Source organism: Astatotilapia calliptera, chromosome 4 (assembly GCF_964374335.1).
Source record: "Astatotilapia calliptera chromosome 4, fAstCal68.1, whole genome shotgun sequence".
Classification (NCBI taxonomy): domain Eukaryota; kingdom Metazoa; phylum Chordata; class Actinopteri; order Cichliformes; family Cichlidae; genus Astatotilapia; species Astatotilapia calliptera.
In genome coordinates this window covers 8,279,444-8,292,856 of record NC_137425.1, presented here as the reverse complement: position 1 = coordinate 8,292,856, position 13,413 = coordinate 8,279,444, and the positions used below count along the sequence as shown (strand labels likewise).

Genomic DNA, 13,413 nt, shown 5'->3' with positions numbered 1-13,413 from the left:
ACCGGTGGTTTCGAACAGCTTCTGTAGCCTCTAACTGACCTTTTTTATTTAATAATTAATATTATGCGAATTTTTACTTGAGCTTACAAGAAAGTCGTCTCCTTTTTTGTATTTATTTGGCGAGAAAGAACTGTTTCATTACACGGCACGACTTCAATGCCACCTTCAACAACCATGAACAAAAGCGGAATGGTTACAAAAATCAACACCAGGATAAGGACTGACCCGTTCGCTGGCAGCTACGAGCTGGTGGGCAAAGAACTGGGCAGGTAAGTTTGTTTGTTGCCTGAAGGTTTTCGTTTTTTTTCCTCCAAGCAGTCATTGACAAAAATCCTAATACCTTCGTGCGTTGGCTGGACGTTGCAACAATGTCTGAACAGATTTAGGCAAATCGCTTAATCATATTAGAGTTACTCTCTGCACGTGTTACTGGGAAGCCTGCTAATTGAATATTTCCAATTGCGCTTTCCATCTGCTGGCGCGGAGCAGCGCTTTGGCACACGCAACGCGTAATGGTAATGCGCTTCTGTGAGTCCTGGCTGGAAGTTGCTAAATAGTTTTGAGACTCTGAAACATTTTTAAATTCTAAACAGTGACAATAACGAGTTGTGTGGAAATGCATGGACTGTTCTTATACATTATCTTTGCGATTTAAGGAAGAAAGGTTTTCGACTTGCTTATTATTTCTGCTGAGGTCCCGCGTGCACGATCCATTATATCCTGGTGTAAGTGGTACTGAAAATGAAAAACCTCAAATGTCAAGAGTGCTTAAGAATGGACTTGGAGTAATCGTTCTGAATGCGCGGCGATCTACACTGACATCAAGAAACATACGTGCAACAACTAATGATCAAACATGCGAAAACACAAAGCAAGACTTTCTAATCCTGGCCTATATAGTTCATTCTTGCTGCTTTCTTGACTATTTTCCTGTTTCATGTACCTGCTTTCCCACAAGTTAAATATCCTGTCTACCAACAGTGCCTTTTTTTTTGTTTTGCTCTGGCTTCCTCTTTCTTTAGCCACATATATATTTATGTCTCCCAGTTGCTGGTTTGTGGATGCCAGCTGAAATTCCAGATTCCCGCTGTATTTAACTGGGGATTCCCCAATGTGCCAAATTACAATGACTTTCTCTAGTAAGCACTGCAGCATGAATAAAGAAGATGAGCTGTGTTTCGCTCCTTGGGTTTCACTCAATTCAGCAGCTGGTTGCACACCCCTAACCCTAACTTCAGGTTTGTTCTTTTGCACATGCTCAGTAATGTCCTAGTAAGTAGCCAATTACCTTTTATAAGACACCCTGGGACATGAGGGAGAGTAGCATGACCTGTCGTGCTGGCTTTAGGCTACCAGTGTAGTCTACAGCATCCTATAAACTTTTTTCTTTCCCTTCACTACCATAGATCAACTTTCACCCCCCCCCCCCCCCCCCCCGTTTTTTTTTTTTTTTTTTTTTACTCCCTTTCCCATGACTTCAGATCAACAACATCCTGAGATCAGGCTTCATAATCACATTAGGTGCAGGAATGTACGTAAGTGCCGCATGGCAGGAGATTAGCTTTATTGTACATTTGAATGCCGAACATTTCAACTGTAAATACCAGGCAATAATTCAGCGTTTGCAGAAAAAAAAATGCCTCCTGACCCTTTTTTTAAAGCCTCCTCATTATCACGCTCTGCATGGTTTCCTGCAGAAATGGCACAAAATATGTTGTGGGCAACCTGAAAGCAGGAAGAGGAACTCAGGTTGTGTGTCAGACTGTCTGTGAAAAAGGCAAATAAGAGCTGTCATTTTTCATTACGCTTCAGACATGAGTCAGTGAGCCTCTGGGGAAGACAAAATGCAAACTGCACAGGAAACCAGTTTCTTAATCAAATTATCGCCATCTTGCGCAAAGGAATGTTTTGTGTCACAGTAAATTTGGTGATTGATAGCAGATGAGTTTCAGACAGGTTCCTGAAGAGAACTGTTTGAACTATATAACCGCAATTGCTGATTATTTGAGAAAGCACTTCTCATCATTAGCCAGAGTATGTTAAGACCTTTCTGTGTTAACAGTGAGATGTTGGTATTTTTAATCCAAAAAAGCAAAAATGTATTTTTTAAAATGTTAAATTATAGCGTGATATTTTTTTCTTTCTTTCTTTCTTTTTTTTTTTTTTTTTTTTAATAACAAAAATATTCTTTTCATCTTCCTGGTGAACATGGCCGGCTACAAGATGGCCTTGTTTAGTAACCTCTGACCTGTTGTCAGCCTTTGAACGGACCCCCCCGGGCTGCCCTTTTCAATAACCACTAGTCATTTCTTTTCACTCTAATATGTAGCACCCAGCCCACAGCTCTGAACTTGGCTAATTAAGGATGAAAAGCCCCTGATGGCTTTTGCCTTTTCAGTCTGAACAATGACTCGTCACTACACTGCGAGACTGGGAAATGGGGTGGCAGCCAGCACACAACCAGACTCCATCCAGAACAGTAGCTGTTTTTTGGTCAGCAGCACAGTCAGCTTTAAGCAATACTGTGTGGGAGGAAAAATAGCTTCATTTATTTAGTTATCTTCTAGCATATTTTGCTCACTTTCCCCAAGCCTTGTGTGTTGTGTCTAAAGTGTAGCTTAAGAAAACACTGAGATGTTAGTTAGGTGTAGATGTTAAGATTACAGTGACTGTCTTCATGTTGCTTGGGTTCTAACTCGACTGTCAAACTGTGACATCCCCCCCAGCGTGTGGCCTGCTCAGTCACATTCATGTGGGTGGTCTTGGTCTCAGGACTGCTGTGTTTAGCTGACTGGTCAGCTTTTGTACAACTGTCAATGCAGAAGCAGTCTCTGGCTGAGGGTCTGGGTGGAGGTGTCAACACAATTCCATTTGTCCCTGCTGCTGTCAGCTGTGAAGAAAGGGAAGTGGTGCACAAGGCCTCATTTTCAGCCTGGGAGAGACGGCTGGTGATTGTGTTGGTTTGACCCAAATGCAGTTCTGAATACATCGGACATCCTGCCCTCACCCACAGCTGACCCTTAGCACCTTTTATGACTCTATTAATGTACATTCGGGGGGGGAGTCAATGTTTATTAAAATTAAACGTAGATAGTCTTAATGCTGTGTTTTACCAGTGACATTATGCAACCAAGCTGTCACATCTCTTTGTTTTTGCTTGACCTACAAAGTCGCAATACCCTTATCAGAGCCCTGCCCTCTATTCTGCCGCTCTTGCCAAAAGTGTCAGCCTTATCTGCTCTCCTTCAGACCCTCCTGAAGGCTAGAGGAACAGGAGAAAGAAGGGGGATCTCTCAACGAATGCCTCCTTTGCACAGCATATCAGTGGTGAATAACGGTCTAAATTTTTCAAATGATGCCACATAAGCACCTTATCTCTGGACTTTTCCATAACCGCACCCTCGCTGTTGCACTTGTAGCCAATTGGGTTGCCTTTCCAAAATGCCTCATGTCTTCTTAACAGTCAAATATTGAGTGGATTGTATGCATTTTAAGTGACCTACATTTAACCCAGTAACAATGTGAAAAGGAAATGGACCCATGTCTAAACAAATTAAAAAAAATAAAATAAAAAATAAAATAAAATAAAAAAAACACAGGAAGGTGGTTGTGATTTTTCTTCATGGCTAAACACTCTGTTGCTCTTTTTGTTGTTGTTGTTTCCCAGGGGAAAGTTTGCAGTTGTGAAGAAGTGCATTGAGAAGGTGACAGGGAAGCAGTATGCTGCCAAGTTCCTGCGAAAGCGACGGAAGGGCCAAGACTGCCGCATGGACATCTTAAATGAGATTGCTGTGCTGGAGCTGGCCAAGGCAAACCCCTTTGTGGTGACACTGCATGAAGTCTATGAAACCAGCACTGAGATCATTCTCGTTCTTGAGTGGTAAGTCACTAATGTTCTACATCACAAATATTCAACTCTCTTTCCCAAACTAGCAGTGGTTTGGATAGCTAATGGCATCATACAGCAGTAATCTAAATAATTCTTCCTGAATCTAAGTGTTTGAGCCATAGCAGAGAACTTGAGGGGGGTGATTAGGTCACCAGGTATTGGTGAAGAGAAAGGTGGGGTAGGCTCTGCGCAGGTTTCCCAGGTGTACCTTACAAATAATTCTTTTTCATAAGCACAGGTTTAGTTGGAAAAGCCTCAAATCTTACATACGTCATGCAACATCCTGTGTTTTGCAAGATAAGAACGTCAGAGCTTGGTGCTTCTGTGTGAATAATTAGATTTTATGCAGTATGGTCGGCTGATTTGCAAGAATAATAATAAAAAAAAAAAGGAAGTATTTCCTGGCATAGTTCTAGGCAAGTTGCTAGTTCTTAAAAAAAAAAAAAAAACACCCACGTGTGAAATGCACAGGCTTGCACTAGTTTAACATGGTCTCTACCTTAAATGGAAATTCTCTGTGTCTGTGGTTAGTTGCTCGTCTCGCTGTAGCGTGAACACCTCAGTTTCTTGTTACGCTTACTGATTGTGATGAAGTGTCACTTTAAATGCCACAGTAAAACTGCAGCATGCTTACTGTGTAAAAATGACAACATTAAGCTATGGATTACTCATTTAGATGCTACCGCTTGAATCTGGTTAAGGCAGTGATGACTCTCAAACATGCATGTGAACACAGCAGGTGGTTCACACTGCTGATTCAGTTCCCTAACAAGGTCAATTCAGCATTTGGCTTTTAATACTGTGGTTCAGATTTAAAAATCTTTAGGTATCTAGCGAGTGTCATCAAACTCCTTTCATGAAACACTTTAATTAGGATTTAGAAAGATCCCTTAGCATCTTAACCACCTCACTTCCCTCATTACACAAAGGAGTTTGTCCTTGAATTATGTTCCAGGGACCCTGTTCCACAACTGCTCACTTCTCAGGCAGAAATCCTTCTCCTGCTCAGGATCCACTCCAGTTATTCCCTTCCCAGACATGGAATGCTTCTGTAGAACAAAAGCTTCTCTATGGGGAAGGCTATGTTTGACCTCTTGACTAAAGTGCGAAAGGGGAAGTAGCACCATAGTTCACCCCTGCATGCCTGCAGAGAAAACATAGCAGGAGGTCAGTCTACAGTGGCCCACATTTCCTCTTCAGCCGCCAAAGAAGTTACGCTGGGAGTTGTTGGTGCGCTGGGATTTGAAGCAGAGTATGCATGCACGACATCTTAGCTCTGACAAAGCTTCTTTTTTTTTTCTTTTTTCTTTTTTTTTTTTTTTTAAATGTCAGTTATTTTCTGCTGCATGTCCTAAAAGCTACAGAAGAACTAACAGCAAGCGAATGAAAAACTGCATTCACAAACCGTCTGACCTCGGCATGAGTTTCAAGAATTGCAAACCATTTTCCATTTCCTGTGGGTTTAAATGTAAGCAGCAAGCAAAGCGCAGCTCCCAAAAGTAGCACACAGCCATGCCGGTAAAATGTCGTGTGCACACACACTTTTTGTAGCCACAACCACTTCCTTGTCAATGTTAGAGAAATGAAGTCAAAGTCTAATCATCTTCAAAAATACAGCTCCAGCATGCGTCAGTACCAAAGAAACCCCCAGGGTAATGACTAGTTTTAGACATGATCACTTTCATGAAAACCAAATCGCCTCTAAGTTCTTTTTGTGGAGAGTAACTTGAGGTAATCAGTGAGATAGGTTATCCATGGGGGGGGGCAAAGTTCTTCCTAAATGCTATGCAACATAACCCAGGCTGTACTGGACTTTAACTGAAACATGCTCTAGGTGACAGAGGGCTATCATGTAGTAATGAGCCAAAAAGAATGATTACTAATCAAACAGAGGATTGACTTGTTTTGCCCCTTTTGCTTTCTTATCTATGCATTCAGAGTTTGGGTGGGAGTCAGCTGTTCTTAACTCTTGTCTTAAACCAATTATTTAGCTCAAACAGTGTGGTTGTGATAGGTTTGTTCTTTTGGACTGTTGTAGGGAGGATGTCTGCCTGCATTCTAAAGTAGGGAATGCATCAACTTCCAAAGCACAGCAACAATATTCAGACTTCAGGGAATTAGCCTGTCATTCTTGGCCACAATATATGCAAATGGTCTTTATTAGGATTTGAAAGCAAGGATCATTAAAGTATCCATCAGACCAACTTATTCCTTCAGTTCCTTCACCCACATGAAAGCATCAATAGCCAGCTTGCATTCATTTGGTTTACATGTGCAGATCAGCGTAAACCTATTGAGCCACTGCTCTTAAGTACTCTGGGGGTCATCAGCTGGGATTGACTGTGTTTACAGCAAGCAAGTATTTATTGCTAAGAGTTTAAAAAAAGAATTAGGTCTGAGAGAGGTAGAGTGCCCAAACCCAAAACAAAATGCTTTCTATTTTTACTGCTCAGGTTATTGAAGTTGGCAGGTTGAGAAGGCTAACGGGGATTTTAAGGTGCTGCTTGTATAACAGTCATGCCCAGGACCTAACGGGGACTGGAAGGTGCAGCTTATGTAACATTTGTGCCCAGGGCTGGAACAAAAAAAAATTTCCTCTGAAGATAAAAAGCATGTCTGCTTTCTAAATCCCCCACATATGGTTGCAGTGTTTTTTGGAGGGAGTCGACTGTCAGCTTCGTGCATTGCTAGAACTGACGCAGCACCTAACATAAATCCACCATGTCTCCACATTACTTAACGTTGTTATACAAGCACAGCAGGGCTATGCAGGAATCTTACTATTACTCAAAAATGAGCAAGCAGTTTGTTTCGAGTAAAGGAGTAGAAAACGATGCATGCTGGGGCTCATACAGAGCGGGTACAAACTTCACACTTCGCTGCTTCTTTCTTTCTGTTAAAATATTTTTACAAAGTGGTTAGGTGGCGGGTGTTTTTATTTTTTGTCTATTTCCTTCCCCTGTTTTAGTGAATTTATTTCAGTATATGAGGTTGTGAAGGAGCTTATCTGAAGCTGCTGATATGACCATTCTTATCTCTGCAATATTCCTGACAAGAGGAAAGTACTCACACAGGCGGGGTACCTAACACTGTACTGATTTATGTTGGACTCGCTTGCAGTGTGTAGATGTGGATGAACTTTGTTTCTCTAACACAAATGAGGGGGAAATGGTTATATAATTGTAAAGAAAGCAGTAATGGCTTTATATTTTTTCCCTTTTTGTGCGATAGGTTGATAATTTGCATTGCCAACTTATGTGACTGAAACTGAGTGGAAGGGTGTGTTTGTAACTTTCGAGGAGCAATTTATTATTACAAGTGCAAATGAAAGTGAGCCAAGCTAAACTTCACTGGGTGGTTATCCACTCAAAGTTATGTTCTTCTCATCTTATCCTTAGTTTCTTTTTATTCAGTTTTCCTTCCTGTGTTTTTCTTCCAGTGCCGCCGGTGGCGAAATCTTCAACCAGTGTGTTGCGGACAACGACGAAGCCTTTACAGAGAAAGATGTGATACGACTGGCCAGGCAGATCCTGAACGGGGTGGCCTTTCTGCATCGGAATAATGTGGTGCATCTGGATCTGAAGGTAAATGCACAAGAAATGTTAATGACAAATATAGGACGGTGCGTTCTCTCAAGAGTCAGAATGGGGAAGATATTATTTCTCTTATGCAACCACAGCTCATTCAGCGTGCCACGACTTTGTTCCCGTGAGGAATCACTTTATAAAAGCATCTGACCTAACTATCATGTTTTCTTTGATGTGTCTTGAGGTAACAAAGCAGCCGTCACTGAGACTTTCTTTTCTTTCTTGATGCGTCGGGCTTCTGGTTACACATTACACAATGTGTTCTAGATAAAATTATCCGTTGAGATGCACTAAATTGTTTTAGAAGGGCTTTCAAATGTTTGAGATCTTGTGTCAAACTGTTTTCAAAAGAGAAATCATTCATTATCGAAGCATTCCTGTGGTTCCTCAGGCTTTGCTGGCTCAAGTCTGATATTTGGATTTCTCTTTCTTGTATGTATCCCATTGTTCCAGCTAAATCTGGCATTAGGCCAGCCTGGCCCGGATTTAGGTTGTATGTACACTACAGTATTTACATAGACTAACCATAGAGCCATTTAAGTGTTTGGCAGAAATGCCTTTACCTCTCTTCAGAATTGTCTGATAGGCTTATTGGATGATCTGGGCTCAAAGGCCCAGTTAGCAAGTTGACTGATGACCTAGACCCCTAATCCTGTCAGGATCAGTTTTCCCAAATGCTTTGACTCGTAGATGCGTAATTAATTACCTCAGGCTGCTCAAATAATCAGTCTTTATCTCCTTATGTAACCTTTGCCTAATCCGCATGTGTGCCCTCTCCAGCCTCAGAACGTCTTGCTGACCAGTGCCACACCTCTAGGGGACATTCGTATTGTGGACTTTGGCTTGTCTAGACGAATGGACAACATCACAGAAGTCAGGGAGATCCTGGGTACCCCAGAGTATGTGGGTAAGTCCTGCTTTCAGCTACAAATTACCCAAAACTACATGTCTCTTTTTCTTTTTTTAAAATGTGAGCACATTTTAAGGTGACTAACTTTGGTCATGTGTTTCTGTTGCAGCCCCAGAGATCCTGAACTATGAACCCATTAGCACTTCTACAGATATGTGGTAAGTGTGCTACTTTAGATAGTATTTCCACTCATGTTAGAGGACGCCACACACAGCTAATTTAATCTAGATAAATATTCAAGACAATGACATCACCTCCCTAACGTGCAAAAGACAATTTTGTGTCTAGACCTTTGACCACAAGACAAACCTTGCTACATACTTGCATTTAATTGGCTCATCATAGAATAGTGGAAGCCAGCCAGATGTGTGGGGCTTTGCAATACACTGTGTAACCATAAACGACAATGACTTGCCCCATAAACACCTTCTCCTTTCTCCTTCCTCTTTACCAGGAGTATTGGGGTTCTGACTTATGTCATGCTCACGGGCGAGTCTCCTTTTCTGGGTGCTGACAAACAGGAGACATTCCTCAACATCTCTCAAGTCAACATAGACTATTCACCGGATACATTCGAGGGCATCTCCTCGCTGGCTGTTGACTTCATCAAATCTTTGTTGGTTAAAAACCCAAGGTGAGGCTCTTTTTAAACAGTAAAGGTGAAGATGAATAGATGTTATGGCTTAATGTGGAGAGTTTCCATCAGCATCACTTTGAGCAGATTAACACACCAAGGATGTGAGTCAGGTTCACACCGGCACGAAAGCACACGTCGGCACACGTCTAAATGAGCGTTTGTGGTAACAAGATTTGCGTCACTTGGGCGAGAAGTCGTTTCCTTTCTTGCAAATGCTGGTTGTGAATTTTACTCATTTAGCAAACTTTTAGTTCAGCATTTTTGGATTGACGTTAGATCAAACACTGATGCACGTCTTACCTTTTCCCTGCATTACCATTTCGTTAAATTCAGCGGAACCTCTCAAAGATCTTTAAAAAAGATACCTTAATGTGTTTAGAAAAGCATCAGCAGATGCAGACACACAATCTCCAGTCAGTATCATTTAATTGCAGGAGTACAGTGGCAGCACTGGAAAAAGGCAGATATTTCACCGTCTGAGTAATCGGTTAGAGACGGAGGGGAAAAAATCTTGACAGCAAATGGCGTCGTCTTTGTGGCTTTTCGTGCCCAATGTTGAAAAGCCAACTTGTAAGAAAATGTCTTGAGTGAATCTGAAGATCTAGGCAATCAATCTGTTATGTAATGTCTCTGGGATTTTTCCACTTATGCACAGTGTTATTGTGTTTGTGTATACAGGAAGAGGGCCACAGCAGAGGAATGTCTCAATCACCCCTGGCTGAACTCCTGTCCTCACTCCCACCCACACCTCCACAACAGGTCGCCGTCCTCTTTGGATGAGCCGGAGACGAGTCAGTCCGAATCGGAACCAGAGAGTCCAGCTCCGTCCCCTGAGCTAGACGTGATTGGATCATTTCTCAGGTGCCCAGGCCAAGGTGAGCTGAAGGCGGGCCGTGGCGCCTTCTCTTTCAGTGAGCCCCCTTTCTGCACAAGACCCGAAATCCAGCAGGAGCTCATTTGCTGACTGATGTTTCACAGTTGGAAAGGGACTCAGTAAATTGAAACTCCATGGAGCAGAACCTGAAAACCTTTAAGCCTTGAGGTGCTTGGTTTTGATCGGAACCAGGACCGTGTTTGAGTGGCTGCAGTTTGCCCGCCTGCTCCTACTGCTGCGACGTCTGTGAGCTTGATACCTCTGCCTGCGCCTGTGTGTGTCACTGTGTATATGTTAAATAATACACGCTACTCAGTGCTAGTTAGAATGATTGTACAGGAGGAATATGAGAGGGCTTGAAGATGCAGGACAAAGGAGTGGGAGAAAACAAGGACTTTGTTGAGGACTGCACTGCTGCCTTATGTGATAAATCTGAACTTTGCTCAGCTGAACACTGGCTAGTTCACCCCTGCACACATACTGCTTTATCCCCAATTAGCCTTCGGACGGGGTTTCAGAGGAGAGATGGCCTCCCACTTCTTTGGATGACTTCACTCAGTGTGTGCTCTCATCTAAACAAGTTACGTTTCAGTGACCCAGACAGACCTTCTGTGACGAGTTGAAGAAAGTAAAGCATTCTGACAGGTGGATCTACTTAAGAAAAAAGAATGGAAAGCAATGAGCAGCGCCCTATGCGAAAGCCAGACGTTAACTGTATTGTTTATTAATGTGTCTTGTACCATTTTAGCCCCTCAAACGGTCAAAGCCACATCGATGCCTGAGGTTAAGATGGATATGGTAGCATTGTTATTATTGAGGACAATCATGAGCACTTTTATTTTGTTATTGGACTTTTGTGTAAAACCAAAGGCTCATCAAGCACAGTTAGGTGTCACACGATGTACTGTACATATTAACCAGTCTGCAACACCCTCTGTTTTTGTCACGTGACCCGTTTTTTTTTCTTTTTCATTAAGTGCCACTCTTTTAACCTCACTTCTGTTAATGTTACAGTTGAAATTTTTACTTTTTTTTTTTTTTTTTTTCTGTCGGTTTTGTTGACCTTTGCACAAGTTGCACATTTTGGTTTTTGTTTTTGTTTTGCTGCAAGGTTGCCATTAGATATCATGCTCGACAAATTTTGTGACATCAGCCTTGGAAAGAGGGAATCGCAGGGGCTGGATTTTTTTTTTTTTTTTTTTTTTTTTTTTAAATATGGAACAGAATAAAATATAATGTCACGGAAAACTGAAGCCCAAGATGTCTTTGAATATGTGATGTTTGCCTTTAGATGCTCGGGAGCAGAGAATTGACATTTTCTCAAAAGAAAGTACTGAAAATGTATATTGAGTTTGTAATATTTTTTTTTTTGTTGTCGTTTTGTTTTATCATTGTATAGATGTTAATGTCATTATATTGTATTTGGTAACTTTGTTAACTTTTATGTATTACTGTGTTTCGCCTCTCGAATTTCAGGAAGGTTTGCACTTGTCCTTGTGGACGTTATGTTAAAATAAATAAATGTTGATGGCTTGCATTATGAAATTTAACAATCATGAGAAATACATTTGAATTTTGTAACAAAATATTGAGTCTGGTTGTGGTGAGTTTTTCCTCCTCCCTTTCCTTTTTTTCTTTATCGTAGCAGCAATAAGAGAATATGCTTTCTGGAAAAACTAAAAAATGTAATAACATGTTTATGATGTAATTCAATGAGATCCAGTTAGTGGGCATGAGCTCTTCCGAGAAGGCTGACTAAAAATAAACATTCATGAATTCCAGACAATCGATCTTTATAAATCTATCTTTTCCTCTTAGAACCATCATCATGACGTCAAAGTTTTTACATTTTTCCAGTATCTTAGTAAAATGAGCGATATTTTGATCTGTTGCTTGTTTTTTCTTTTTCCGCTATTCTACAAATGTTAGGATGCTAACACACTGAACTAAAATAAGAACGTCACAGTATGACGTCAGCATGTTACATACAGGTACTGGCACGGTGCCTGATTGTAGTTTAATGGCCGTTTCTTTTCTTCATTCCAGCTTTCAAATAAAACTGGGTTGGGTGGTGAGGGAAATCAATGCTTTCCAAACTGAAATTAAAGAACTTAAGCAAAAGGAAGGTCCACTAAAGCTGTTTTGTCAGTCAATAGAATTTAAATTGCTAGTTATTTTTTTTTGTCTTGACATGAATCACTTGGATTTATTATGATACAGAGCTACATATCTAAACATAGATATGATATATTTGTGAAAAAGTTTAAATATCAAATATTTCATGACTATCTACACCAGGGGTGTCCAACTCCAGGCCTCGAGGGCCGGTGTCCTGCAGGTTTTAGATGTGTCCTTGATCCAGCACAGCTGATTTAAATGGCTAAATGACCTCATGTCTTGAAGTTCTCCACAGGCCTGGTAATGAACTAATCATTTGATTCAGGTGTGTTGACCCAGGGTGAGATCTAAAACCTGCAGGATACCCGCCCTTGAGGCCTGGAGTTGGACACCCCTGATATAGACACTATTAGCACGTCCTATGGATCTCTCTGCTTGTTTGCACTGTTGTTGCTTAGTTACAATCACTTGTATCTAACAATGCATACAAAACAATCCTACGTAGAACAGCAGTGACCAGCCTTTAACATTTGTGATTAAAAAATAAGGTATATTTTCTTCTTGATTCCCAGTTTGGGAACAGCACTCAGTCTTTGTGAGGCTATCATACTTTGTTATCATCCCATTTCGTATTTTGCATGCTGCTGCTGAACAACAGCCCGTTTCATGCTTTCTGTTGAGCTGCTGTCAGTAGTTCACCTGTGTGTCCTTAGAAAAGCATACCAACACAATTACATTAGCTAAGAGCAGATTTCCTCTGAAAGCATCTGTTTTTCTTCTCAATATGTCTTTCTGCATGCAGCATCATAAATTTACAAAAAAAGAAGCCCCCTCAGGCTAGTCTTCCTTAAATATCCTGCAGCCGCTGTGAACAGGAAATGCCAGGATTATGTAAAGAGGAACAGAGAGCAATCCGTTCCAGTGTAATATAGCTTCTTTCCCTTTTTTTCTCACCCCTGTGATTGTTTACTTGTGTCAGTTCAAACAATATCCGTGCCTGCCAATATCCCGAATTCTTGCTTTAATGTCTTCTTCCTCTTGTTGTTGGCATTGAGCCAGTTCATCTCCATGGTCCTGGTCTGGTGGCTCTTGGCTGCATCTGCTGTTACCCTTAAAGAAAATCCTTCTTCTACATGGAGCTGAGGAATGCCAGAAATGTCTCTAACTGGCCTGCTTTCAACATTGTCCTTCCAAAACTGTCTTTTATGCATCTCTTCCCTTTCATCTTCCTTATGAATTTGTTTCCATACCACAACGCACACACATAAACACACGCACTTACTAGAAGTCACTGATTAAGTGGCTGTTTCCCAGAAAAAAATCAGGTTCAGTTCATGTGACTTTGATATTTGCGGTGACCATTAGGAGATGATTTAAGGCAGATGTGGAGACAGTTTG

General features: G+C 41.3%; 1 protein-coding gene across 1 annotated transcript; it reads left to right on the top strand.

The window, feature by feature from the left end:
• Nucleotides 1-135: 135 nt before the first annotated feature.
• stk17al (serine/threonine kinase 17a like) lies at nucleotides 136-11,483 on the top strand. The gene is made up of 7 exons (XM_026164391.2): nucleotides 136-269; nucleotides 3,668-3,880; nucleotides 7,329-7,473; nucleotides 8,257-8,383; nucleotides 8,496-8,544; nucleotides 8,841-9,020; nucleotides 9,702-11,483. Exons 1-7 carry the CDS (start codon nucleotides 157-159, stop codon nucleotides 9,985-9,987), a joined length of 1,113 nt encoding a protein of 370 aa, XP_026020176.2. The 5' UTR covers nucleotides 136-156; the 3' UTR covers nucleotides 9,988-11,483.
• The last annotated feature ends 1,930 nt before the right edge of the window (nucleotides 11,484-13,413 follow it).